The 26,879-nt window shown below is 38.5% G+C and overlaps 2 protein-coding genes and 1 non-coding gene across 5 annotated transcripts in view; 2 read left to right on the top strand and 1 right to left on the bottom strand.

Moving 5' to 3' along the window:
- The window catches only part of LOC144660144 (uncharacterized), a 42,261-nt gene extending 40,142 nt beyond the window's left edge, over positions 1 to 2,119 (bottom strand). For 2 of the 3 annotated variants that reach the window (XM_078520704.1, XM_078520705.1), the window contains exons 1-2: positions 1,948 to 2,117; positions 947 to 1,087 (exon numbers count right to left, since the gene is read on the bottom strand). In XM_078520704.1, coding sequence (XP_078376830.1) covers positions 947 to 961 — 15 coding nt within the window. In that variant the 5' untranslated portion in view covers positions 962 to 1,087; positions 1,948 to 2,117. Of the gene's footprint in view, positions 1 to 946; positions 1,088 to 1,947 lie in introns of all 3 variants that reach the window. The other variant, XM_078520706.1, reaches the window with a different exon arrangement.
- Positions 2,120 to 2,972: 853 nt separating this feature from the next.
- Positions 2,973 to 26,810, top strand: LOC144660157 (calpain-7-like). Its single transcript, XM_078520735.1, has 25 exons — positions 2,973 to 3,510; positions 7,258 to 7,298; positions 7,416 to 7,532; positions 9,261 to 9,331; positions 9,937 to 10,113; positions 10,720 to 10,806; positions 11,280 to 11,342; positions 11,658 to 11,721; positions 12,486 to 12,571; positions 13,461 to 13,554; positions 14,337 to 14,447; positions 15,004 to 15,039; positions 15,816 to 15,933; positions 16,841 to 16,950; positions 17,445 to 17,495; positions 17,964 to 18,057; positions 18,928 to 19,027; positions 19,237 to 19,283; positions 21,470 to 21,558; positions 22,201 to 22,276; positions 23,028 to 23,164; positions 23,600 to 23,662; positions 24,308 to 24,450; positions 24,930 to 25,016; positions 25,250 to 26,810. The coding sequence occupies exons 1-25, from the start codon at positions 3,294 to 3,296 to the stop codon at positions 25,389 to 25,391; spliced, it is 2,421 nt and encodes an 806-aa protein (XP_078376861.1). The 5' UTR covers positions 2,973 to 3,293; the 3' UTR covers positions 25,392 to 26,810.
- Positions 16,362 to 16,436, top strand: Trnat-ugu (transfer RNA threonine (anticodon UGU)). Its single transcript has one exon. It is a non-coding gene; the product is annotated as a tRNA-Thr (tRNA).
- Positions 26,811 to 26,879: the final 69 nt, after the last annotated feature.

Here is a 26,879-nt window from a genome sequence, read left to right as displayed (position 1 = left end):
AATATAAATTCTCTTTTAAGGAATTTTGGTATCTTTTTAATTAGGGGTTTAAAAAAGCTTTGGCCACGCCCAGATTGGTCTCTTTTTGGGGTTCTTTTCAAAATTTACGACGAGCATCCCCGTCCCTTTAAAATGGGAGTCCCCCCCCCCCCCCCCGGGAGAGAAATAAATGGAGATGAAATGAACTCGTCCCGGGATCATGTAAAACATGCCCTAAGCATGCAGCTGGAGAAATTTATTTGTTAGTGACTAGCCACAACCAGTTTTGGGGATCATTCGAAGCACAGAATTAGGGCACTCAACTCAACTCATCATATTTTCGTAAATTATGACGAAACAGAAGCACAATCCAGTACCAAAAAAAACAGAGCGTACATAGGAGTTAAGGTATTTCTGGAGTGGTGATTTTTTGTCCCTTAAATTTTCACTGAGGTCAAAATAGGACAAATATCAACTCAAAAGCTACAAAAGATTCTCAGCATAGAATATTTTATAAGATTCTGAAAATGTAAACAGTTTTTCATTTACAGTAGTACAAGGAATTTGTGTAATTTGAGGAACTTAAGGGTGCCATCGTGATTGCCATTTTAACATAAATTGGTAAGCTTAACTGAAAGGGGATTTGAACAATAAAAAATATTGTAGCAAGACTTTGATCCAAGACATAATTATATAATGCACAATTATAACAAAACTTTTTACGGGAGGCGGTACATCACAGAAAGTAAAAAAGTAATTACGATTTTAGGAACAAAACTTAAAATTTTGATCTTAAATCTCCAAATATCGTACATACTATTCTACAACTGAGCACTTATCTCACTCTCCTGACAAAGAATCCAACAACATCAATCAAAAGTTCACGCCGCGCTTAAGAGGAATTAAACGTTGAATTGTAACCTCAATCTAATCCTATAATTCTATAACTTACTAGTTTCGTGCTTACCACAAGACTGTACATGCGAAGGAAGTAGGACCGCTGTTCAGGGTCCCTTACAAAACAAATCACTCCTGTGGCTTTCCTTATCCATCTATCTCGAGATTCAGGAGGTGCAATGTATAGTTGAGCTACCGTTGCCGCTTGAGTCTGTAAGAAATGATATGAAATGATCTCCACTTAATAACTTGGGCCCTGAAATTTACAAAAATGTAAACTTCGTGCAACATGGGGGGGGGGGGGGGGTGAGGTACAACTGTTTAAGAGAGCACCTAGATAATTACAATATTACATCCTGTTTTGCTAGCTGTTTCAGGTACAAAAAAAAAAAAAAAAAAAACACAAAAAATTTTAGGAAAGATCTAACCTTCAAATTGCCACCGAACTGGCTCAGTAAAGCTGAAAAAAAAAAAAAAAAAAAAAAAAAAAAAAAAAAAAAAAAAAAAAAAAAAAAAAAAAAACGGCAGAACGACAAAACATACTGAGCCACGGTGGCAATTTTTACATCCAGTCTATGTTAAACACAAGAGTCTTTAATAATATCATGATCGATCATGCCCTAGAACCTGTGGAACCACTAAGCTTGCAAGAGCAATGGCAATTTATCTCTGGCAATGACTGCACACATGTCCTGTTTACGATTTTGGTTAGAATAACTCCAGACAGACAGAAACTCCTGTGCACCGAAAACTATACTCTATCTGTCCAGTGGCACGTCCACGCATAAATTACATACAGTGGAACCCCGATATAACGATCTTCGATATAACGATATTCCCGATATATAAACGATGAATGTGTTATGTCCCGGCAATAGTAAAATGTATGGGACGGAACCCCGATATAACGATTCCTCAATATAACGATATAATTTTACTGCCCCCTTGGCATATCGTTATATCAGGGTTCCACTGTACAAATAAGTTTACCCAACCTAGCTTAGTTTTCAATAATACTCATTTCGCAGACTTCGCCCAAAGTCTAGTCACGTATACTCAACTTATACTTACCGTGCAACGGCGGCCCACCAAGCTGAAAATTTCATCATTTTCATATGGCTTAAGGCACACAGATGGCTTTTATCATCAGGACTGTGCCACATGATCTTCAAGAGTTTTGTATCACTCCGAAGCCTGCTTGCATCAGTTGCATGGCTCTGCAGCGTAGCGGAAAAATATGTTTGTTCTAAAATAGCACTAATCGAACTCTAACGAAAACGAGGCCAAAAGCGGAAGCTTTGGACGGTGAGCCTAAGACAGCACACTGAGGATTTTCTTATTGGGGGGGAGGGGGGGGGGGGGGGGCGAGGGGGCTGACTAGTGACTCGAAGTGGGGGGCTTTAGATAGGCTCTTACCGAAAGTGCTAGCACTTTTTTTGGCATTATTTGGCTTTGCGAGCATTTTTTTTTACATTTTATCCCAAAAAGCACTGCTAGCATTATTTTGGATTTTCGACTGACTATTTGTCTAATTTTGTGTTAAAAAGCACAATCTGACTTTATTTATGGCGTCCAAAGATGCATTTTGCTCTCATTTTAGTCAAAGGAGCCGTGGAGGCCTGGGTAATAGGTTTGATACGTCAGTGGTTGCCTTCTAGAAACCCAGTCCATCACACTCGTTTCAAGATGACGTCATCCACGTTGTCATCGAGAAACAATGGAAGTCAGCCCGCCAAGGCAGAGATAGCTCGAGAGCGTACTCTGACATCAAACATTGATCGTTACATTTTATTGTTGAAAAATGTAACTGAAAATCTGAAAAATGTAATATTCTATGTTTAAAAAAATCGGGAAAAAGTGAGCATTTTTATGTTACCCACGAGCACTTTTTAAAAAAATTAGCATTATTTTAGCACTTTTTTGGCAAAAAACGAGCACTTCTTTTAGCATTTAATGCTTTTTTACGAGTATTTTCGGTAAGAGCCTAGCTTTAGAGAGTCTTCTCTTAGAAAGTCTTTATTTTTCGGAAATATTGGCGGGCTGAGACCCCCTGCTCCGCGGTCCCTGCAGAGACCCCTTCAGTCTCGCTTTGAATTCCAGTTCAGTTCTGTCACGAAATCTTCTTTTCGCCTTTCAACGATCTAAAGAAAATTCCTTTAGACTCATGGCCTCTGCCTCGTGTATCACTGATGGCCTAAAAATTTATAAAAATTACTTAAAAGTTGATGTTTCTGGAAGATGTATTGCCTGAGTGAAAATTCAACGTTAGTTAGCGGTGAAAGAATAATTCTATGACCAGAAACCGATATCCTTACTTGCATACACATGTACGCAATGCAGACCTATTTTATGATTGAACCCGCGATTGATCCGCGGTTACATTTTGTGGTACACATGCGCTTTCTCATCAAAACAAAATGGTGGACGCCAAGGAACTTTGTGAGGATGGCTACAGATTAGCTATACAGGCGGTAGATTTAGACAAGATCGGCAGCGGGAATGCTGCCGCTTTTTTCTACATTGAGGCTGCAGAAGCCCTGATAAAAGCACTGTCGTATGATCCCACCCTTGATGTGAAAGATAAAGCTTCGCAGTACATCCATAGAGCGGAAGAACTCAGAGCTCAAGAACAAGGTAAGCTTATAGTGTAACCGGAACTTTTATTTTTGTGACGAATTTTGCAAAAAACGTTGGCTTCTTCATTTCGTCCACCAGAGCTTTTATGGAGATAAAAATTCGGTCAAAATTCTTGTAAATGATAAATTTTAAAACTAAGTAAGGTATTAGATTACATTAGAATACATATTTGCTGAATTTTTATGACGTGGCTTGGGAATGTCAAGTTTAAGCAGAAATTTTCTCTTTAATTCTTGGCAGTGATTACTATCTTATATTCGTCTAACAATAAAAGTTGTTTATTGCATGGAAAGATTAATTGAAGTAATATGATACAGTTGTAAATTAAAATACCACTACTTTTTTAATGCCATTTTGATAAGGGGTGCAGGGAGCTTAAAATGCAGTGATTTGCTTTCTGAAATATTTATTTTCTGAAAATTTACCGTAAAAAGGTCTACTTAGCCTCCAGACTTAATTAGCCTCCTTCTAGAACTCTAACTTTTTAATAAGTGCCTCATTGTATTGAGCCCCTCCCCCTTTTGTCGTTGAGGAAGACAATTTATTTATGAACAAGGTAAAAATTATTTTGCATTAACTATAACAGGGTTTGTACGGGTCCTGAAAAACCTGGAAAGTCCTGCAGAATATTTATTGTGGTAATACTGGTCCTGGAAAGTTCTGGAAATCTGTTAAAGTCAAGTAACAACTGAATTCTCAGAACTGACATAATTTATAAGAAATGTATGGTGGACAGTAAGGAGAAATAATATTGAGATCTTGGAAGTGAAAGGGTTATGTGAATTTTGGAGTCCTGAAAAAAACAATCTGAGTCCTTGAAAAATCCTGGAAAAGTCCCGGAAAATTGTTTGTGAGCCCGCGTATAAACCCTGTAAAATAATTATGTTTCCTGTTGTTAACTAGCCTGTTCCAGGCGTTCGGTTAGTTGGGAAGCGGCGCAAGAAACGGCGAGCAAAAAAATGGGAAGGGGACTAAGGCGAGGGGGCGAGAGAACGCCTGTGAGCATTTTTAACAAAAGCTAGTTCCGGTATACCAGATTCTGGTATACCCTCTGATTGGTCAATTTTGACACCTTTTGTCAACACTAAAGCGTCCTTCATCTTGAAGTGAAATGAGATATGGCTGCGGCGAGTGACGGTCACGCAGAGTTCAACTCAGCAGGTAACAACGCACTGAAGGATTTTCTGGTTGAAAGTCTTCGCAAAGAACAGGAAGAATGTTTAATTTGGTCTATGAAGAAGAAGTTTTTCGGTATACTTCCAACCGGTTTTGGAAAGAGTCTGATATTTCAACTGTTTCCGTGTGTTATGTCGACGCTAAATGAAAATGACACAGTTTCAACGATAATTGCTTTTCAGTAAATACAATAACCTTAGCTTCGCTAAAATAAATGAAGGCGTGAGCGCAAGAAACGCACTTTGTGTTTTGGCCAAATTGAAAATGGTCACAAACAACTCCAAATTTCGCACGCAAGTTCGTTTACGTGTGCTTAACATTGATCTGTATTCAAATTCGCTGAATCTAGCTTCGTTTTTTAGAAATTACGTATGCAAAGAACAAAGGCGTTTTGCAAAGCTTACGTTCTCCACAGTCAGCCAGCAGCATGAGTTTTTCGACACATCGCGTGTAAATCTTTCCTTCTAGCGTTATTTAACTGTCCGGGGAGGTTGAAAAACGTGTCAGAGCCATGCTTTTAGTTCGTAGCCACCATTTTGAGGATTCGCTTTAAGAAAAGGACTGGATAACACTGTCATTGTGACGCGATGTCACCTGATAGGTGTCACGTGAGAGGAAAGAGAAAAAAAATGGCCGTTTGTTCCTGAAAATCATTTGAAGCCTTTGGTTAGTTTTAGCGTAAGTGCGGCTGCCAGGTGGTTGAAGGACATCATTAAGTCTGAATACCCGTAAGCTTACAGCATCGCTCGAAGAACTGAGTGATGTTTCTGCCTTTGTTTTGTACAACAGCGCTGTTTAGCGCTTCGGAGAAAACGTTGCAAACAAGGTAGTTTTGAGCCTGGCTGCATAGAAGGCCTAAAACAAGAGGTTTCTTGCCGGGAACTTCGTCAACGCGAGTTTTACAGGGTCCGCTTGGGTTCTGCCGCGACAAAGTTGCCGAGAAGTGACCTGGTTTTAGACTTTAAAAAAATTCTTTATAGGTTTGACAGGGGGTGTTCGCTCGCAAAATTATTTTCTGTGCCTCATTAAATATTCATCAATCAATCTATCGATTCGTGCGAACGAAAACCTCATAAGTTTATCTTGTTTTCGCGGGATTTTGTAGATGTGTGATGATGTAAGGAGTGGAGATAGAAGTGAGAGCAAGCCGGCGGCACTCAACTGGAAGCAAAACTAGTATAATGTGACAACACGAGCAAACGTATTCAATCAACAATCAGTCTTTATTTCACTTTCACCTCGGCAAATTACAGCTAACGGTAACAGAGTAAAATAGTCTTGCCTGAAACAACAAAAACTAGCTAACCGCAAGCAGACTGCAGAAAAAGCTAGCTGCAAGCAAACTGGCGTGAAAGCTTACTGCATTAAAAGCGCGATCTATAAAAGGTTGAGGCTGACTCTGATCCTAAACTTAACTTGAAACGGCTTAACTCCCTAATCCCTTGGGGTTAGTGTTAAACTTTTTTTTTTTTTTTTTTTTTTTGCGTTAGGGCTAGGCTTTTGCGTTAGGGCTAAGTCTGTAACCCTAATCTGAAACTCTAACCCCGACCCTACGGCCTTGGGGTTACCTTTTTGCGTTAGAGCTAGGACTGTAACCCTAAAAATTTAGCTGACTTCATCGTCTTGAGAAACAAAAGGTTTCCTTTGTTTATCGTTTGCAAAAGAAAAGTCAAAAGACACCGCGCAAGCAAAAACCTTGTCTTTTTGCATGTGTTATTTTTCGAAAACGAAGGAAAGACCAGCAAAATTAAATACAGGGCAGTGTTGAGCACACGTAAACGAACTTGCGTGCAAAATTTGGAGTTGTTTGTGACAATTTTCAATTTGGCCAAAACACAAAGTGCGTTTCTTGCGCTCACGCCTTCAAATATACATGCGATAAAGCACTTTCTAGTTTTAAAATAAATATTAAAACAACACGTTACAAGTGAAGTCGAATGCGGTCCGTCAAAACGATAAATTTGAAGACTCCGAGTGCAGACATTTAAATGCAGACGATAAAATGCATTTCCCAACGTGGAAGAACTTGAGAAATAATATTTACCGGGAAATCTGTCAGAAATCTGATTGAAACTGACAACTGAAAACCACAAGCTTCAATGTCTGCGCTCAAGTTACCCGGGCCCTGTCGGAGGTCTAGAAGTGGGCGGAAAGACCTTTTGTTATGAATGCTCACAGGCGTTCTCTCGCTCACCCTCCTCCACGCCTCCCTCCCCTTATTTTTTTTTTTCGCTCGCCGTTTTTCGCGCTTCCCAACTAACCGAACGCCTGGAACAGGCTAGTTGTTAACCTACCATCACACTTACTTCTTATTCTATTTTATGGAGATCACTTCCACATGTACTGGCCGAATGATATCAAGCCCCTCCTCCCCATGCTTAACCTACAAAATTATTTAAAAATATTCCCCTTCTGTATACATCCCCATAAAAGGGCCTGAAAAGAATCATGACCCCAGGGGATTAATTGAATTTGAGAAAACTAAAGGATTAACTGATTTATAGAAAGCAAGTCACTGCCAATAAAAATGTTGTGATTACCGGCACTAGAAATTTCTCTTTTTTTCAGGTTCAATACGAGCACCCACTTCTCTCAAGTCTTCTCAGCAGGTAATCCACTGATTTCCTTTTATTATGAACTTATGAAATTTATTAAAATTGATAGTCAATCCTGAGGATAAGAATTTTGTCTCTTTTATAGCAACGTTTGGTTTATTGTTATTGTAGAATGATGTAGAAAAAGCAGAATTTCTTCTGAAGCAAGCACTTTATGAAGATGAAAGAGACAGACCAAATGATGCACTGCCGCTCTATACTGATGCAGCAGCACTCTGCATCAAAACAGTGAGTTGTGAGACCCATATGCGATTGTATGGTATTTATTTTACATACAGTTTGTGGGACAGGGAGGTGGAACTTTATGCTGCATACAATGATGACATGTATGGCTACGATCATGCAGAAATCATTAGTAATCGCAATACCAAACTATTGTGGTAATAATGCAATTTATTATTATTAATAACTCAAATCAATGAATCAGGTTACTCCATTGCTGGTGCAATATTTTTTTTAGCATTGGATCAGTTATTGCAATAATTGTTAATAAAAATAAAAGTTAAAATAAATACAGTAAACATGACTTGCATGGACAACCCTCTTGTGGGAATTTTCTTCCAATCATGACACCTGGTACAGTTTAGGTCCTACCTCAGAATCCTGTTCTTTCTATAGAGCAGTTTTCACTTGAGTGTCGAAAGTACTTTGCGTTTGCTTTGGTTTTGCGTTCACTACGCTTAGTGATTGGTTTAAAAATTTCGCACCACTTTCTCGGCCAATCAGGAGTAAAACCAAAACCAATCACGACTCGCTCGCGCACGTTTTCCCGCGCTTCGTGCCAACTACATGTATTTGCTTCGAGTTTTGATTGGTTCCCTGGATTGTCTGTGTCGTTTGTGATTGGTCAGAGTAATTACTTTGGTTTTGGTTTTGGTTTTACGACACTCAATTGAAAACTGCTCCATGGTTTTTGCTTTACACTTACCGGTACATGTATATCAATATCATATCAATAACTTTTTTTTCAGTCATACAACCCTCCAAGTTTATTTTTTTCCTTAGTGGCCAAGTTTATTTTTTTCCTCCAAGTTTATTTTTTCCTCCAAGTTTATTTTTGTCCTTACCGACTGCTTAAGTTTGGTCGCCAGTGAGAAGTTTTAGTCGCTAAATTAAGCTCACGCTTTCAACGCTTCTTCTCAATTTTAGTCACCAGGCTGGCAACTTTGGTTTCAATTTAGTCACAAGCTCCAAAATGTTAGTCGCCATGGCGACTAAAATGGTCTTCACTTGGAGGCTTGGTTATATACAGTATCATTAAAAACTAGCAATGGTATATAATTGCAATTCCTGAGTTTTGATTGGTTGACAGACAATGGTATATGAGCTCATATACCATTGACCACAGAAATGGTAGCCGATAGGCGTTAATGAAAACAGCTGGGAACTCATAATATTGCAAGTCTTTGGGCGTTTTTATTAAAACAATTATTCCACTCGTGCTTGTTGGATATGAGATCGTTATAGCCATGGTTATGGCTATCTTCCATCTCATATCCAATGCACGCTTGTGGAATAATTGTTGAATATTAAACCTCTTGTTAACCAAACTTGCCTGGGACCATACCTGGCGGCCATACTCCGTCGTTTCTGTACAGACCTTGCTGTGCTCCTCCCAAGGGCAGTGAGATCTTAGGGCGAATATTCTCCCAGTCTCTCACATTATACATTTGTCATAGAAATGTTTGCTAAATCGGAAAAGTAGCAAAGACAAAATTAAGCATGCAGGCTCATCCGACTTTTTTATAGCCTTCAAGATTATCCCAAGTTTTGTTTTGATAGTTCAGCCTGTGTTATCATAAGCTCTCTTTCAGCTGGTGGAATTAAGATACATCTCTGTAAATTACAAGGATGTTTCTCTAGTAAAATCAGTTGCTGTCAGTAACAAGAATCTCAACTTCTATTAATTACTGTAGCTTTTAATTTAATTTCTTTTGTTTTTTGAATTTATTGCAGAGTAATGGTCTCCGAGATGATGATGAGTTGAAGAAAAAACTTCATTTCCTTGCTAAACAAGCAATAGAGAGGTACTAACTGTCAGGTGCATAAGTGAAAATAGGGCGCTGTTCTGGTTTAGATTTAAGCATTTTTTTCTCTTAACAGAGTGCCAGTAGATACAAATAATTGACCAGATGAAAATGTATATTTAATGTACATGTAGTAAAAACACAGAACGTAGCCAAGAACCCTGTGTCCACCCTGTGTACAGTTAGTATGTTGTGCAAGTGTAGGTCAAATTCGTTTTCAGTCAATCTGTTTCCAACTTAGGTTAATCTGTTTTGTCCTGTAGATGATACTTTTACAATTACATAAAACAATTTCAATTCATTGAATTAAGAATCCCAACGAAATGTAAATTTATTCAAATATACTAATAGTGTCGTAAAAGTCTGAAGTAATACCACCTTCTCTCACTTCATACACTATTCAAGATTTCTGGCTGCTTTTTAAGGGATTCAACTAAGCATGAGATTGGTTTCACCTTGTGATTGATTCAAAGGGCCGCAAATCACTGAAATAATATTAATGGTTATAATTATCAATCATTAGTTTGGTACTACTAACTAGACATTTGTTGCTCTAATGAGTACAGGGCTTGCATGACATGGTTGTTTTTATTATTAATATGTAGGGCTGAAGCAATAAAGGGAATCTTAAACAAACCTGGCCCTGCGACATCAGGTTCAACATCAATCACAAAAGGTGTCAGGGACCTCTCCTTGAGTTCCTCTGGAGAGTCCACCCCTGGGGGTAGTACTGCTGGGGACAAGAGGCCTCCTCTAACAGCTAAGGAACTGGATGTCTTAAAGTAAGAAACTACTTGAAATAATTATGGAGATCAACTCAGGAGTTCTGTCATTTTACAGCCAAAACAGCTGTTTAAAGTGTTTGAAGTGAGAATAACTAGACTTCGTACATGCACATAAACGTACTTGTACACTGTATGTAAGGTTTTGATTTTTCTATCAAATTTGAAAAGTCGACCTATATTTGAGACCTAACCCCAATGTATCCTTTTTGCACAAACCGGAGATTGTGTGACATTGTTTAAAAAGCATAAGATAGACAGTTTATTTACTCTTGGAGCTGACGAGACTGACTAGACCCCTAGCAAAAAATGCTAAATAATTATTAATATGCAGAGAAATTTGGAATAACACTGAAAGAAGAGATGTGCTGGCCAATAGGCATGATCGTGTGAAATTTCTGTGCTAGTGGAGTGTTTTCATCACTGAGTCAAGCAACTATGTAAAAGTGCTTTGAACTTGAAGTATTGAATAATATCCCAGAATTTTCAATTAAACAATGTCATTCAATCAATCATTCTGTCAACATCGTGTAGTAAATCATAGTAAACAAGTCATATTTCAGGGGGTTTTATTCACTGCAAGTTCATTTTATTGAATTTGAACAGGAAAACATCCTACATAAATGGCAAGCTGTTTCCCCCTTGGTTGGATGTTGATCTAAAGGAAAGATTTGCTTACTCAGATTATTATAGGTAAGATTAATGGCTATCCAAAAATGTCACTGTTTCATTGTTTTAGGTCTGGGCATAGTTTGTAGAGGGTCCCCTAGCTACTAACTATGGTCTGGGAATTGAAGACTCTGGCATCTGCTTATCACTTTAAGCTGGTTAAGTGACTTAAAACAGGTTATGAAACTTTTGGAAATGAACTATTAATTAAACAAGACAATGTTAACAAGGTTGCAACATTATTTTGCTAAAAATATTATTTATTATTATTATTATTATTACTATTATTATTTAAAATCAATTAAATGTACTGTTATTAATAATGTGTGGATCAACATTTATACATTGATTTTTTTTTAGTCCCACTCCCTGCTGTTTACAAGCAATTGCAGCTCTTAATTTTTACATTTTATTGTTATCTGTACCATGAAAACTAGAACACGATCATACAGTTGATTTGTGACCAATGCCAAATAAATGTATTCCGTTATATCTAGCGATAAAGATGGACAGCTTGCTCTTTCACAGAAGCAAAAGGCTCGTTTTGCTAAGTGGTTAAGGTAAGGTACATGATAAAGATGAATGATCAGAAGTTGAATTTAAATTTATATACATTTCTTAAACTTATTTATAATTCATCAAGTTAAAACAAAGGAAATCATAACTGTGAAGGAGGTTTGGATACCTGGTCTTAATAAGCATAGATTTTTATGATTTTATTTCTCAGTTTACTCAGTTTGTAGTTTTTGTTTCGATTGAGAAGATACATGTATATCAAACACTCAAGACCGGTTTTAGAATAAATGTGCATTAACTGCACCATTACGATTGGCTGATAATAATTTAATGTATTTTTACATTTGACTCTTGACCAGACCAACAGAACTTTGTGAAAGCCCAGAGATGATTTATGCCATATCCAGCTTCAGCATTAAACAGGTGAAAGAATTTGCAAATTTAGTTTATAGCATAACTAGCAGAGATGAGCAATTAAATTCAGTATACATAAGCATTCACCAACATCCAATAGTGCCCACTGATAGCATGAGCAAATTGCATCAATTGCCAGAAAATTTTTTCCTGCGTGAGTAGCCCAAGTAAGAGCAGAAGAGTCTGCCCAAGTCAGGAAGCTAGAGTTGCTGTCGGCTATCACCTTGACCAACTCTTTGCTTCTTTCATGCTCTCCAAAATTCCCGGGTGCACCATCACTCGATGTGCATGCTAAAGTATGAACAATTTGTTTATTAGTAAATAATAGAGATGTAAATAATGAAGATGAAGTATTTAACATGACACGAGCATGGGACAAAGAAAAATTCTGAGTCACCGACGAGAATCGAACCCATGGCCTCCCAGATACCGGTTGGGCGCTCTAACCAACTGAGCTACGAGAGACTCGTTGTGAGCTGGGCAATTTTACTAGGTTGATATAATTATGACACGCGTCCTGCATACTGCTAGGATCAGCAATGTCGAATTCATCAAGTTTGTAGTAAATAATAAAGATGGTAAATTTTAAGCTCGGTAATAAATAATGAAGATGAAGTATTCAACATGACACGAGCATGGGACAAAGAAAAATTCTTCAATTTGTTTATTGAAATTTACATAGTCACATCACTCAAACTAATTACTGTGAATATCTATGAAAGTACTATTCAATATTTATTAAAACTTGTTGAATTTTTTTTTTCAATCGGCAGACTATAGTTTCGGATTGCTCATTTCTAGCTTCACTAGCTATCAGTGCTGCCTATGAGAGGAACTTCAAAAAGAGTCTTATCACAAGGTACAGTTAATCCATTTTGATTGGTAAAATTATTTGGGAACTTTTATCAAGAAATCAGTCTAGAAATCAGTGTAGAAAGATGTGTTTAACGTGAACAGGTTTTAAAAAATCGTTTGGATAGCAGCTCTTGCAAGGTCTTGTATGAACCCATTACAAGAAGCTACCCATTACTACCATTTTCGAGCGACCGTGAAAGGCAAACTTTTTTCTGCGTTTTCTCACGTGTAAAACATTCAAGTTTGTCTAGACAAACTGTCGCGTTTTACAAGTAAACCATTTAACGTTGTTTAACGTAAAAATACTCTCAAAATAAAAATAAATAAATAAATAAATAAACAATCGCTGATCGCTGTCACAACAATTGCCAGAAATGCAAAGCCACCCTTTTCTGTCAACATTCATTGAAGAAATATAAAAAGTCGACGCAAAAGTTTTCAAAACCATTGTTTCATGTACAGAAACACACCGGCGGAGCTGTCAAACTTGACATGTTGACGCTCCAAACGTTAATTGGTTCAGTTGAAAAACGCGACGGTTTGTCTAGTCAAATAAATAAATGTTTTACCCTTGAAAAACGCGAAAAAAAAAGGTGGCCTTTCACTGTCGCTTGAAAATGGTAGTAAGAGAACAATAGAAAAAACAACATTATCAATGTGGATAACTGCCACACTAAAAAGACCAGTAGAAGCTGCTTATAGACTGGGTCTAAACTACTCAAAGACGGATAATTATAAATTCTATATAATTTTTGCAACTTTTTTTTAAATCGTTGTGATCATGGATGTAACTGAACATCGACGACGAAACACTGTCAGTAATGATAATGTTGATGATGATTGTGAGGCGTATAACTCATCTTCTCTTAAATGTGTTAATTTCTTCCAAACAGCATAATTTATCCACAAAATCGTGCAGGGAAACCAGTGATCAATCCTTCTGGAAAGTACATGATCAAACTGCGGGTTAATGGCATCTCCAGAAAGGTAAATAAACATTACTGCCCTAAAATTTACAATATACATGCACAATCACATCTTTGCAAGGGAAAAAACGCCTGATCGCAGGTTAACATCTAGCCTGAATTTTAGACATCTTTTCTGGTCGCTTACTAAAATCTAGGCTAACACCAATCTTATTTTCACTTGTTTTCGAGAAATTTGTGGAGCAAATTTTCGCTAGGCTCAATAGCGCTAATGTTCGCAAAAATATCGTTATGATAATCGGTAATTAAAATTATGTTACATTATGTTTCGTTATGTTACGTTACGTCAAGTTCGAGTCAAGTCACGCCACGTCAGTTACGTCACGTTGTCCTGAACATATTCTCAGGGTGCAGGTTTTTTAAAACTTTTGTAGGCTGTTAGTGCCTCTTACTTCATCCAATTGACAAAGTTTCTTATCTTATCTTTTATCTAATCCTAATCGTTTTGATTGAGTTAAAGTGACTGTGTCACAGCTGAGTTAAGTTATTTAATTAGTTTTGTCAGATAGTCGCTATGAAACGTATTGGTTGCAAAGAAATTACATGTATGGGACTACAACCAGAATATTTCTCCCAGACATTATAAATTTAAAGGTGCAATTGAACGTTCAGCCCAACAGTATTTCAAAAACCCATATCGCAATCCGTTTCATTCTCATTGAAATGTTCCTTCACTGTTTTAAACAGTTATTTTTATATTCCACGGAATCTGGTGGCCATTTCCTATGCCTAAATTTAGCTAAAATCCATGACACAGACACACATTTGTTTGATGTATTACAGGTGATCATTGACGATACTTTACCAGTGGGAAGAGATGGAGAGTTGTTATGTTCCTACTCAAACAATCGCAATGAAATGTGGGTCAGTTTGATTGAAAAGGCTTATCTAAAGGTTTGTGTGTTTGTCAATACAGTGTTAGTCATAAAAATTAATGTGATTTTAACTTCTGGTTTTCTACTGTAATTTGTGAATAAACTGGAAATTAATTAAAACTGATTTAATACATTGTAGTGTTTAGTGATGTATCTGGTTTGAAAAAGGGGAAGGGTTTTAAATTTACTTAAGTTGACTACATGTGGTATGGTATGGGAAGGTAAAGAAGATCTCAATAGTAGCTATCTTAGTTCGGCAGTCCTAGGTTAAAGGGTATCCCTGTCGTTTAGTCCCCAAGATGATAAGCATAGAGCGTAGCAAGGCTAAACCTGAACGCAATTCCGGCTAACTCTACCAATGGTCCCATCGGCTTTTCTTGAGCGGTTTCCGGTCTTGGTCAAGTCTCTATGTGACTCGGTCAAAAAAAGTTTTTTCTCGTTGCTTTGCCGCTCGTTTTTTCGGCCTCCGACCGGTCACGAAGAATTCCGCCGCGCGCGAGATAAAAACCCTCTATCTCTCACCCTAATCAAATCCTATGTGAAACGAAACTAATCCTTGCCTACATTCTTTATAGGTGATGGGAGGCTATGATTTTCCAGGTTCTAATTCAGTAAGTAGACTTACTATGTGTACTGTAAACGTTGTTTCACTTATTTTTAATGACCCAGTTTACGTTTAGGGTTCTGTCAAATGAACATTGAATGTGGAAATTCTTGACAGTAAGTACTCAATTCCTTGTAAATTATCGATCCAGAGGCGAAAACGCAAAAGAAAAAAAAAAGCAGGCCATTCATACTTCTCGCTTCTCGCACTGTGACCCAGATTTCTTCCAAATTTAGCTCGTGTGTGTTTTGGGAAATAAATTGCAATTTGAAAGTAAATGAAGAAGCGTTCTCAAGTTGAATACTCGGAAAAAAGATTTGCCGAGTTCCCCCAACGGGAGTCAAACCCATAACCTTCCATAATACCGGTTGGACGCTCTAACCACTGAGCTATGGGAGACTCGTGGTGAGCGAGGTCATATACTAGGTTCTTGCAGTACCGCCTGAAACTACGTACCCACGCAGTATCGATCTGCAGTTTGACCGAGGTAAAACCGCGGCAAATGGGTACGTAGTTTCAGGCGGTACTGTAAGAACCTAGTATATGACCTCGCTCACCACGAGTCTCCCATAGCTCAGTGGTTAGAGCGTCCAACCGGTAATCTGGAAGGTCATGGGTTCGACTCCCGTTGGGGGAACTCGGCAAATCTTTTTTCCGAGTATTCAACTTGAGAACGCTTCTTCATTTACTTTCACTTTATCCAAGTTGCCATTTCACTTTACATTTATCCAAATTGCAATTTAATTAAATATAAATATTGATAAATTAACCATCTTATTTCAGAGTATTGATCTTCACGCTCTCACTGGCTGGATTCCAGAACGGACTTCCATCAAGCGAAACAGTCCAACATTTAATGAGACTATGCATTTCGATCGGCTCTTGAATGGGGTTAGAAAAGGTAAGAAGCTGCATGTAACTTCTCCAGCGTCTAGAATCAAGACACGTAGATCTGACATGCAATAAGTTCCCTCTTTCCCTTCTGATTCTTCAAACGTTGTTGTTGTTGTCCAGTTTCCCCTGATGGTGTCAATCCTTTCTCCCCCTCTTAAGCACAAACTCAACCCGCAATCCGCGTATTTGCCGTATTTGCGCAGTCGACTTTTCGAATTCAGTGTAACTTCGAGTTGCCTTGCCGGCCGGCGCCGGTGTACATTCTGTCAAAATATACAGTAATGTTAAACATCTCATCTTTATTATTTATTACCGAGCTTAAAATTACCATCTTTATTATTTACTTCAAACTTGATGATTTCGACATTGCTGATCCTAGCAGTATGAAGGACGCGTGTCACATATCAACCTAGTAAATGGCCCAGCTCACAACGAGTCTCTCGTAGCTCAGTTGGTTAGAGCGCCCAACCTGTATCTGGGAGGCCATGGGTTCGATTCCCGTCGGGGACTCAGAATTTTTCTTTTTCCCATGCTCGTGTCATGTTGAACATCTCATCTTTATTGTAATGTCTGTTATGAAAATTCAATGACAATATACACTTTGACTTTTAAATGTTATACACTTAATACGTAATATACAGAATAGACATCGAGATATTGAGTGAAGTCTGAGAATAAAGTGTTTGTACACTCTTAACTTTAGACGTCTAATAGAAATCTAAAGTATAATAAATAAGTCGTGTGAGAATATACAGAATAGATAGTTGCTTCAAGGCTGTATAAATGTATAACTATTGTCGTTAAGTAACATTGTTCTTCTATAATATAGACTGTCATTTCTGCAATACCGGGCCTTTCTCACGCAGCACTACAGTGAACTAATCAGCTAATTGATTTCTTTAATTTATTCAAAGGCGACTGCCTCGTTACCGTAGCGACAGGTCCAATGAGTGACCTTGAGGCTGACCGAGCAGGGCTGGTACCTACTCATGCCTACGCCTTGTTGGACATAAGAAAAATCCAGGTAGGTCTGTGTGGAGTTGTAAGTGTGGCTGTGGTGGTTTACCCCACCTGCAGCTAAGACTGAGAAATAGAAAAATAGAGATCATGTGCATAACAAGCTAAAGGCCGGTTTGCACGGTACGATTTGGTCCAGATTTGATAGGAAAATGAGTGCACAGACAAAAATCGGCGCAATTTTTAAAATCTCTTGCAGTGCCACAGATTTGAGAAATCGGACCGATTTTCATCCTTGCAATTTAAATAAGGCCCCCCCCCAAAGAAATTAGGGCCGACGAGTCGCAGCGTGTTAATTTGCTTGCAACAAATCGGGCCGGCAAATCGTAGCGTGTAAACTGGCCTTAAACATTTGCTCTTTACACTAATCACATTAAGAATCCACAATAAATATTTTGGGAAAAGACTGTTTTATCACCATGTCGTCCTTTCAATGAATTAAAAGTTACTAACATTAAGTTGTTGACTGATATATTCAAGTAATGGTCTTATTTTCTTCAGGGACTTCGCCTGCTTCAACTCAAAAACCCCTGGAGTCATTTAAGATGGAAGGTATACAGTCCTTTCCCTAATATCTTCGATTCTTTATACAGGCTAGCTGATAGACTTCGAGTTAGTACTTTTTGTTTGTTCCACTCTTTTCCTAGGTAAGACTACAAAACAGATAGTTTCAATTTCAGCCAAAATTGTACAACGTTTTACAAAGTGAGAAGCTGTAGAAGAAGCTGTAGAAATTCTTACATCATTTGCAGAACTTCTTTTCAACCTTTCGATCAAAAACGAAAGGGCTCGAACCACTCTATCAACAAGCGCGAAAAAAAGTTCCGCTCCTGTTTACTCGTGATTGGCCAAAGAAAACAGCATCTCAACTCTGATTGGTTAAAGAAAGTTGCACGAGCTTTTCTGAACCAAGCACAGAGCTGAAAAAAACGGAAAACATATAAATCATTACAATTACATTTACGTTCACAAGTCAATAAAAAAACTCTTAATACAATCTTTTTTGGTTGCTTTTGCCAGGGAAAATTTAGTGAAATGGACTCGACTAGCTGGACACCAGAGCTTCAGAGAGCGTTAAACTACGACAGAAAAAGTGCTCTTCAAATCGACAATGGTAAACTCGGGCTCCATGAATGATTTTTTTTTCTACTTCTGTCGATTTGAAATCGTCGCGTTAAAATTTGTGTTATCACGTCTGTAGAAGGGCCGTTGTCTTACTTAACCTAGCTGCGACTTATAAATTTAGGACATGTTCCGTTAGTATACGGAACATGAACCTTAGACGTTACCTCATAAATTTCAATTCCCATGTTTAAGCAAGGTTTTGAAGCCATACTTGATACCTTAAGGTTACTATTTTTGGCGGCCCTAATTTTAGCGATTTTTTCAAAGCAAGATTTAGTGACTATAATACGGGGATTTTTGGAAAAAAAAAAAAAAAAAAAGAAAAAAATATTTTAAAAAAAAAAAAAAAAAAAAGAAAAAAAAAAAGAAGAAAAAAAAAAAAACGGCGAAAAAAGAAGGGGGGGGGGTCTAAAAAAAGAAAGCAAAAGAATATATCCGCCACAAGGCTTAACAAAGATCAGCGTGTTCTGAGAGAAATAGAAGGAATCAGTCGAAGCTCTCTTAGCGGTCACTCTCGTAAGCCGACAGCTCTACTTACGACCGCCATGTTTGAAATCCCGTTTTACGCTCCCATACAAACTCGTATTTTTACATACTCGAAGCCGACATTCCTACCCTTCGCCTCTCTTCCAAAACGAGTCTAAGTGCGAAACCATTCATATGAAAATGAGTTCTACCTACAGGTCCATTTACATGCAAATCAAACTCATTTTCATTAGAATGGTTTCGCACTTAGACTCGTTTTGAAACAGAGGCAAAGGGTAACTCGGAAATGACCTATTACTTAACGATGGTATCCTATGACTATATTCATTGTTGTATATACACAAACAGTGTGCATCCTAATTTTCTCTGGCAGGGGTATTTTGGATCAGCTGGGAATGTGTCATGCAGTTTTTTGATGTGATTTACATGAACTGGAACCCGAAACTCTTCAGATATCGTTACAGTCTTCACTCGTGAGTATTGTGTCCTTGAATTTTCCTTACTTTATCGACAGTGACTCCAGCCTGCAAATACTGATTTCCTTCCTTTTCTTGTGTGTGTTATTTCAATATTCGTTATATTCAGTGTAGCTCATGCACTGAGGTTGTGTAGCTTGGTTCAATTAAATGCAATCATCAAAGTAATTTAAACTGGCTTAAATATATTAAACATCTTTTGATAGCACTTGGACAGCTGGCGAGGGTCCAAAAAAAGACGCTTACAATATAGGTAAGTTTTAATGTGTTTTTAAAGTTAATCCTTTAATACATCTCTAAACTGTGCGTTTCACATTGTAAAATGACCAATTTCTACAGAAAGTGAGTCAAGACTTCAAGACGCCGGCAATAATGTCTACGATTTAAGATATTAGCTACATGTTGTCAATATAACAAAGTCCCCATCTCACCTTAGTCCGTAAATGTATAAGCATAATTTTGGTCGATAGTCAAGTGCAGTAATCGTCTTCATTATGTGTAGTGTAACTTACACTAGTAATTTCCATTGCTAAGTGAGTTCTTCTAAGTGTATTTGGAGAGGTATCTGAAATATCTATATTGTGCAGTTTGTGGATTTGATATTTGATTCTATGGTTACATAACAAAAAGTAAACAAAGAGCTTGAACGTGCGTTGTACACCTTTGTGCATTTTTTGGCCGTCCTTTTCTAAACCACAACGTTGAGTGACGACCAACTTACGCCTTTTTATGTACAATGCAAACCAAAGCGGGAACGTTTTCCGTATTAATTTTCTGTTTGAAATTAAGCGGTATCATCTGTACGATTGATCAGACCTTTTCATAGTAGCGGGCAAATGAGTGAACAGAAACTTGTTAAAAAGACTTCAATCAGTTATTCTTGGAAAAACCATCTTTGTTTTACTTACGCTGCAAGATACATGTTGAAGGTGCTACGCAGACAGAGACGTATATAGTTGCTGTGTGTATGAGACAAAATAAATCATTAATGATATAGCCTAAAGTGGAGGTCTGCCCTTGCTTAAATCATTCGCTCGTTATTCATTCTTTAAACAATTACAGTCGTGCCAAGAGAAGCGTACCCCCCAAGAGTACATTAATGAATCGATTCTTTGAAAATTGAACCCGTTAGTCGATTCAATAATGCATTCACATTGAAAAGGCGCGAATCATTATTCAAATCAAAAGTAGACTTCTGATTGGACTTAATCCCTCTCATCTCTTCTTATAGAGCATACCTTTTTTAACCCTTTAAAATCCAACAGTATTGTTCTTTCTGAGGAATCCTGAAAATGAAAAATTTGCAGCTATGGATACGCTCACTGTTGCAAAGTCAATCGAAAATATTCACGAATAAAGTTGTAAGAGCTTCGCCGGTAAACTACTTTTCCCTACCATGTACACGAATAAGAATTTCTACAATTTCTTCGAGATGTTAATAGCCACGAAGCTCGATAACAATGTTTACAAGAAGTTTTACATATCACTCGAACTCACTCACCTTACCCGCCATGTTGGACGCCATGTTGAACATATCCATATAAGGCGCATCTTTGTTTCGCATAGTCCAATCAGAAGTCTACTTTTGATTTGAATAATGATCCGCGCCTTTTCAATGTGAATGCATTATTGAATCGACTAACGGATTCAATTTTCAAATAACCGATTCATTAATGTACTCTTGGTGGGTACGCTTCTCTTGGCACGACTGTAAGTGTGATTGTATTTTATATTGATGAAGGTATTAATAGATCGTGATTGACTTAAGATTAGAAGTCAAGAGCGCGATCAGTGGCTAAAATCTTTGTATTGTATTCTCGAGAGTTTAACTTAGGCCCCGTCCACACTGACCCGGGTAAATTTGAAAACGGAGAAATTTGAAAACGCCGCGTAAAATGTTTTCCGTCCACAATAACCCGGGTAAATTTGAAAACGATACGCTTCATTAGTAAGTAAAAGTAAAAGTAAAGTCTTTATTTAACGAGGGTAGCACTAAAATAACATAAAAATACTAACAAACCAGTGGCCCTCTAAAATTATTTACAATAAAATATAAAAATACACTATTTCACGCTCCAAGTCCAAACGCTCATTGGTGAGCGTTTTTGAAAAGCTCCGTTTTCGGTGACCGAAAACGCCGTTTCAGTGTGGACGGTTGGCCTAACCGGAGAAAAAAAAAAAAAAGACGCGTTTTCAAATTTACCCGGGTCAGTGTGGACGGGGCCTTAGTTAAAATTAACTTAGTATCTTAGCCAATAAGAAAAGAGATGGTAATTACAATAAGGAGCTGCTTCATGCTATGAAACCGAGAAGTATGGTGGCCAGTCAAGTCTGTTTTGATTGGAGCCAAATTTGTGTTGTTGGGAACGTTATTTATTTATTTATTTATTTATTTATTTATTTATTTTTTTTATTAATTGTTATGCACATGATTCACAGGAGACAACCCACAGTACAAGCTGGAGCTGTTGTCTTCTGACAGTGACTCTGTTATTTGGATTCTGCTCACTCGACACATCACGCAGAAGGTGCGATCTTTACACGTGTTGGTTTCTTTGTTGGAACGCTTTAGAGTGAAGGGTTGGGCGCGAGTTTTTTTTCTTCTTTTAAAAATCTCTCACTAGGGTTGACCTTGCATTTTTCAACTCACTAACAATTATTCATCATAATCTTGACGGTGTCTAAGTCTTTCAGATATCTAATCTTAATAAGCATTGATTTTTGCGATTTTATTTCACCGTTTGCTTAGCTTGAGTTTTTGACTGAGGAGATATGAAGCGCTCCAGACAGTGTTTTCGTCGCATTGCCAAACGCCCAGAATTTCGACAAAAATACACTGCTGCTCGTCGTATTTTCAACTCTCTTCTTTTTTCTCGTTGTTTGGAAATGTTATTTAACACTGTCTCTCATGTTTGATATGTTCTACTCAAATTCCATGCTATCCGTATTAAATAGCGTAAACGCTGGATCCTTTAATACGTTATACCCGAAACCCTGTATTTAATGAACAGTTCCCGATCTGGTTTGGACGGGTACAAGGGCCTCAAATCTGATTTAGTTAGCGGTCTGAATATAGAGAGGAAATTGTAATTTCCTGCAAACGCCGCTTTATATGAGTAACACATACTCTCCAACCAATCGCAAACTTATGTCAATCCGCCATCTTGCAGGATGATTTCGCTGAGAACAAAGAGTTTATAACTGTGCACGTGTACAAGTCAGACGGCGGCAGAGTCTTTTACCCAGGTAGGTGGGGGTGGGGACTGGACGAAAAATATGGTCGCGCGGAGACTGTAGAAAGTACTTCTTGTAGTAAGTACCTCTTGAAGATGAAGTATTCAACATGACACGAGCATGGGACAAAGAAAAAATCTGAGTACCCGACGAGAATCGAACCCATGGCCTCCCAGATACCGGTTGGGCGCTCTAACCAACTGAGCTACAAGAGACTCGTTGTGAGTTGGGCCATTTACTAGGTTGATATGTGACATGCGTCCTACATACTGCGACATTGCTGATCCTAGCAGTATGCAGGACGCATGTCACATATCAACCTAGTAAATGGCCCAGCTCACAACGAGTCTCTTGTAGCTCAGTTGGTTAGAGCGCTCAACCGGTATCTGGGAGGCCATGGGTTCGATTTCCGTCGGGGACTCAGATTTTTTCTTTGTCCCATGCGCGTGTCATGTTGAATACTTCATCTTCATTATTTATTACCCAGCTTGAAATTTACCATCTTTATTATTTACTAAGTACTTCTTTTTCTCCTACTATCTATAAAAGGGGGAAAACTGTTGCTAACAATTTATTTAGCTTGACTGTTTCCGCCTAGAGGTATAGAAGTAAAAGCCCAGATTACTGTCTTCTGAGGTTTCCAGAAAACGACTTTTCGGGGAGTTATAACCTAGAAATTCTGAAAACATAAGACCTTTGAATTCTTTTAGGGTGGAGAGGGAAGGAGCTCATATTTTTCATGTTTTTACCCCTCTTGTTTCAGATAATCCATTCCTGGAAGGAACAAAAATCAACAGTCCATTTTACTTGGCAAAACTGAATGCTCCCAAAGGAACGAACAAATTCACGCTTGTGGTCTCTCAGTACGAGAAAACTAACACCATTCACTACACCATCAAGGTATGTGCTTCTGCTGTTCATGACTTGGTTTTGATATTTTGTTTTTCTTGACGTAGATTTTCAGGAGTGGTTTTTTTTGTCCACTTTGATTTCGCGTCTACGTGTTTGGTTAAAAACGCAACGTGCTCCAACCAATCGTAGCTCAAGTAAGATGTTCTCTTTTCAGCCAATCAGGAACAAGTGTCAAACGAATCGTAACTCTTCCTGCGCTTTTCACTGGTTTAAGTTTCCCGCGCTTTCCGTCGGTTACATAATTCCCCGCGCTTTTCACAGGTTACATGTTTTCCCGCGCTTTCCGAAGGTTAGATGTTTTCCCGCTCTTTCCATCGGTTACATAATTTCCCGCGCTTTTCACGGCTACATTTGTCTCCGCGCTTCCTACAGGTTTCGTGTTTTACCAATCTGTATTGACGAGATTATATTTTTAATCCCCAGGTATTTTCTTCCACCGAATTTCGTTTATCCGCCGTTCCAGTCCCATACACAGTTGAAAAACAGGTAAGAGATTGCACAATAGATTGCCTCTAATTTTGTTAACTCTTGAAATTCAAAACTAGGTAGACTTCCTGAACTCGAGATTTATGTCTTTTAAAAATGTCACGGCTATATCTTACAGAGCCGTACTATGCATAGCTATTTAAGGTATCTTTGGCCCTCTGTTAGAACTTTTTACCGATACGGCGGCCATTTTGATGTCTATTAATTTGAAAGACATTGTGGGATGTTCAGGGGGGCAAATTAGTATCTATTTGCCCACTGGGCGTCCCATAATAGCTATTTGAATCAATATAATTCAAAATGGCGAACGTGTTGGAAAGAAGGTCTAAAGACAGGCACAGTTGCCTGACATGTTAGGACGTCAGGACTTCGGATTGAAAGATGCGGGTTCACGCCCTGGCCAGGGTCATTATGATGTGTTCTTAGGCAAGACACGGTACTCTTAAAGTGCGCAGGTGTATAAATGTTGCCGACCGACAAATTTTGACGTCAACCTGACCGAATGCTGGGCAGTGGGAGTAGCAACACTTCTAGTCACTTACCAGGATATAAACTCCTGCAAACGTAAGGCACCTGGCTACTCTGTCTGTACATGTTGCACGTCTCTGAGTTAAGGTAACATAAAATTATCTTGTTTGTATTCAGGTGAGCGGAGAATGGCGTGGCAACTCCGCTGGTGGATGTCCAAATTACTCCTCGCATTCCAACAATCCTGTCTATCGTCTGCAAGTCAAGACGTCCTCGCCTTCACAGACTGCTGAACTTCTGTTGAAACTACGTGGACCCAAGTACGTTACTGTCAATTTCCTTTCGAAAATTGTTGTGTTTTCTTCGTGATTGGAGTGGGGGATGATTGGCGGTTTAAACAAATCCGCGGGGAAGTACTCGAAAAGTTTTTCGATTGTTACCGATCAATCAGAAATAAACGCGAGCCCTCGTGAAGTGGTGACGTCAGCTGATCGCCGTCAGAACCGTCATATTGCTAAGCAACACGAGTTTAGTAGATTCGGTCAAAATTGTAGGGTGGTTTCCCCGTTTGTTTGACGTTTTTACTGTTTAGAAGGAATCGTGTAACTTGCTGTTTGCACAGCCAGTCAGACGTCAGTTGTTCACGTGACTTCTCCGCCTTTTTCACCGATTAGTTACCAGTGCTTCGTGATTGATTTGTTTTAATATTTGCGACCGTTAGTGGTCCTGTCATTATTTTTAGGTTTTTGGTTTACGAATGTCATTGCAAAGGTTTGTTTTTTCTTTCTTCTGCAATCAGGCAATTTTCAGTGGGAGCCATATTTCGCTCGGTTGACCGCGCATCCGACGGGAAGCCTGTGTACGAGGCCTATTCGGAAACTTACAGGTAATCAGATTAATGTACAGCCAAAATCTTCCGAATGTTCCCGAAGCAGCGAAGACCTTCCGAACACTTTCGAGGATGACGGAAAGTGCTCGGTACGATTTTCAAGATTGCTGCAAGGTGGTCTCTAAGTTTAATCTGAAAGTAGGCGAATGGTGAAAACAGAAAATGACTTCTTAATCAGTGGAGCGAACCCTGAACTCCCACTTATATGCAATGCCTTCCTTTTGTTTTAGGCCTGGTTTTTACGTTCAGCAGCTGACCAGAGTGCCCGCAGGAACATATGACGTGATTCCTTCAACCTTTTACCCAGGACAAGAAGGGCCGTTCATATTGACATTATCATCCAGCTGTAGTATTGCACTCGCAAGGAAATAGAAAGCACAAGAAGAAGAACAGTGAAATAAGCCTGCAGTGCAGGTGATCCTTGGTCAGCGGCAACCTCGTCCCCAGGTCTACTCGGTACTTCTTTGCAAGAAGATCCTGGGTTTGAGTCCGTCACAGAACAACGAGAAGCATAGGGACGAGTCAAAAACTACTGAAGTCGGGGGAGGGAAGAGAAGTTGGGAAAGGGAGTAGGGACAAAAAATAGGGCTAACCAGCCGCTAAATAAGTACAGTCAGAATTTAAAACCTGAACAAATGAAACGTTCTTCAAAAGAATGAGATTTTTAATTTCCCCAATGTTAAATTAATTCCATAGATGAATCGTTTTGCACAATGGGTCTGTCTCATTTTGAAATAGGGGTCAAAGGTGTCTCAGAAGCGGCCTAATCAGCTCAGTTATTTTGTAAATTGTAAATAATTCACAGACGGAAAAAGGAAGAATTGTCGAACCGTGAAATGGGTATTTCGAAAGTTTTCTTACTTGTAATAGTCAGGTGGTCTAATTTCGTCATAGATTGTAAAAATTTGTTGTCTGTGGCTGAATACAAAGCATAAAACAATAACTGTTTGAAAAAGACACACTTCGCAGGGGAACAGTTTTAAAGCTGATAAGAGTCCGTGTTAAAGCACAGCTGCTTAACATCTTTTTTTTTCTCAGCGGAAGACAATCACTTCCTATCATTATTATGTATAGTACATATTGACTATTGAATAATTAACAATAGTTTCAATCGAAGAAAAATAGTAAATCTTCTCCTTTTGGAAATAAGGGCTATTTTATGCAAACATTTCTTACTTCTCCAGAAGACCAACATGGCCGTGTCGATGAGAAAAGTTGTTCAATTTTTATGTGAGAAATATATTTGCTGACAAGCTGGCGAGTTAGCTTTGATGTAACAAATAAAAGTTGTCACGTACGAAAATCGCTCGTGTAGACGACTCGTCACATAAAATGTGGCAAATTTTGCAACATGATATGTGGCAATCTCGTTCCCAGAGTCCACGTTCTCCTTGACCAGCGGTCAAGGGGAACGTGAACTCTGGGAACGAGATTGGATATGTCGTCCCCAATCTCCCATTGAGCACTGTGCGCGCGTATCTCTGTGCGTATCTCTGCTGTCCAAGGTCATATGTGGCGCACTAAACTTAGGACTGCTGACAAATAATTGTTGTGTCATCTACACTATCAAATATATTAGTCACAAAAATTGCCCGTGTAAACCCTGCTTAGCATACCTAAGTGTATACTAAACCTGCCAATATCCAGTCCAACTGAAAGAGAACTTCGCATACGATACTGGATTAGTGTACACAAATATAATTTATCGCGGCGATGTTAACCAGACTGGAACAACTTATGCACCTTAGCATGTAGAGTAGGTATTTTCTATAAATAAATATTTTCTAGCTATATTTGCTACCTTTGTTAAATTATAAAAAAAATATGGAAGAGGATGCTATGGATAATAAAGGAATAATG

This window comes from Oculina patagonica, chromosome 7 (genome assembly GCF_052425735.1).
Source record: "Oculina patagonica isolate OP01 chromosome 7, crgOcupat, whole genome shotgun sequence".
In the NCBI taxonomy this organism is placed as follows: domain Eukaryota; kingdom Metazoa; phylum Cnidaria; class Anthozoa; order Scleractinia; family Oculinidae; genus Oculina; species Oculina patagonica.
This window is presented reverse-complemented; position numbering and strand designations above follow the sequence as displayed.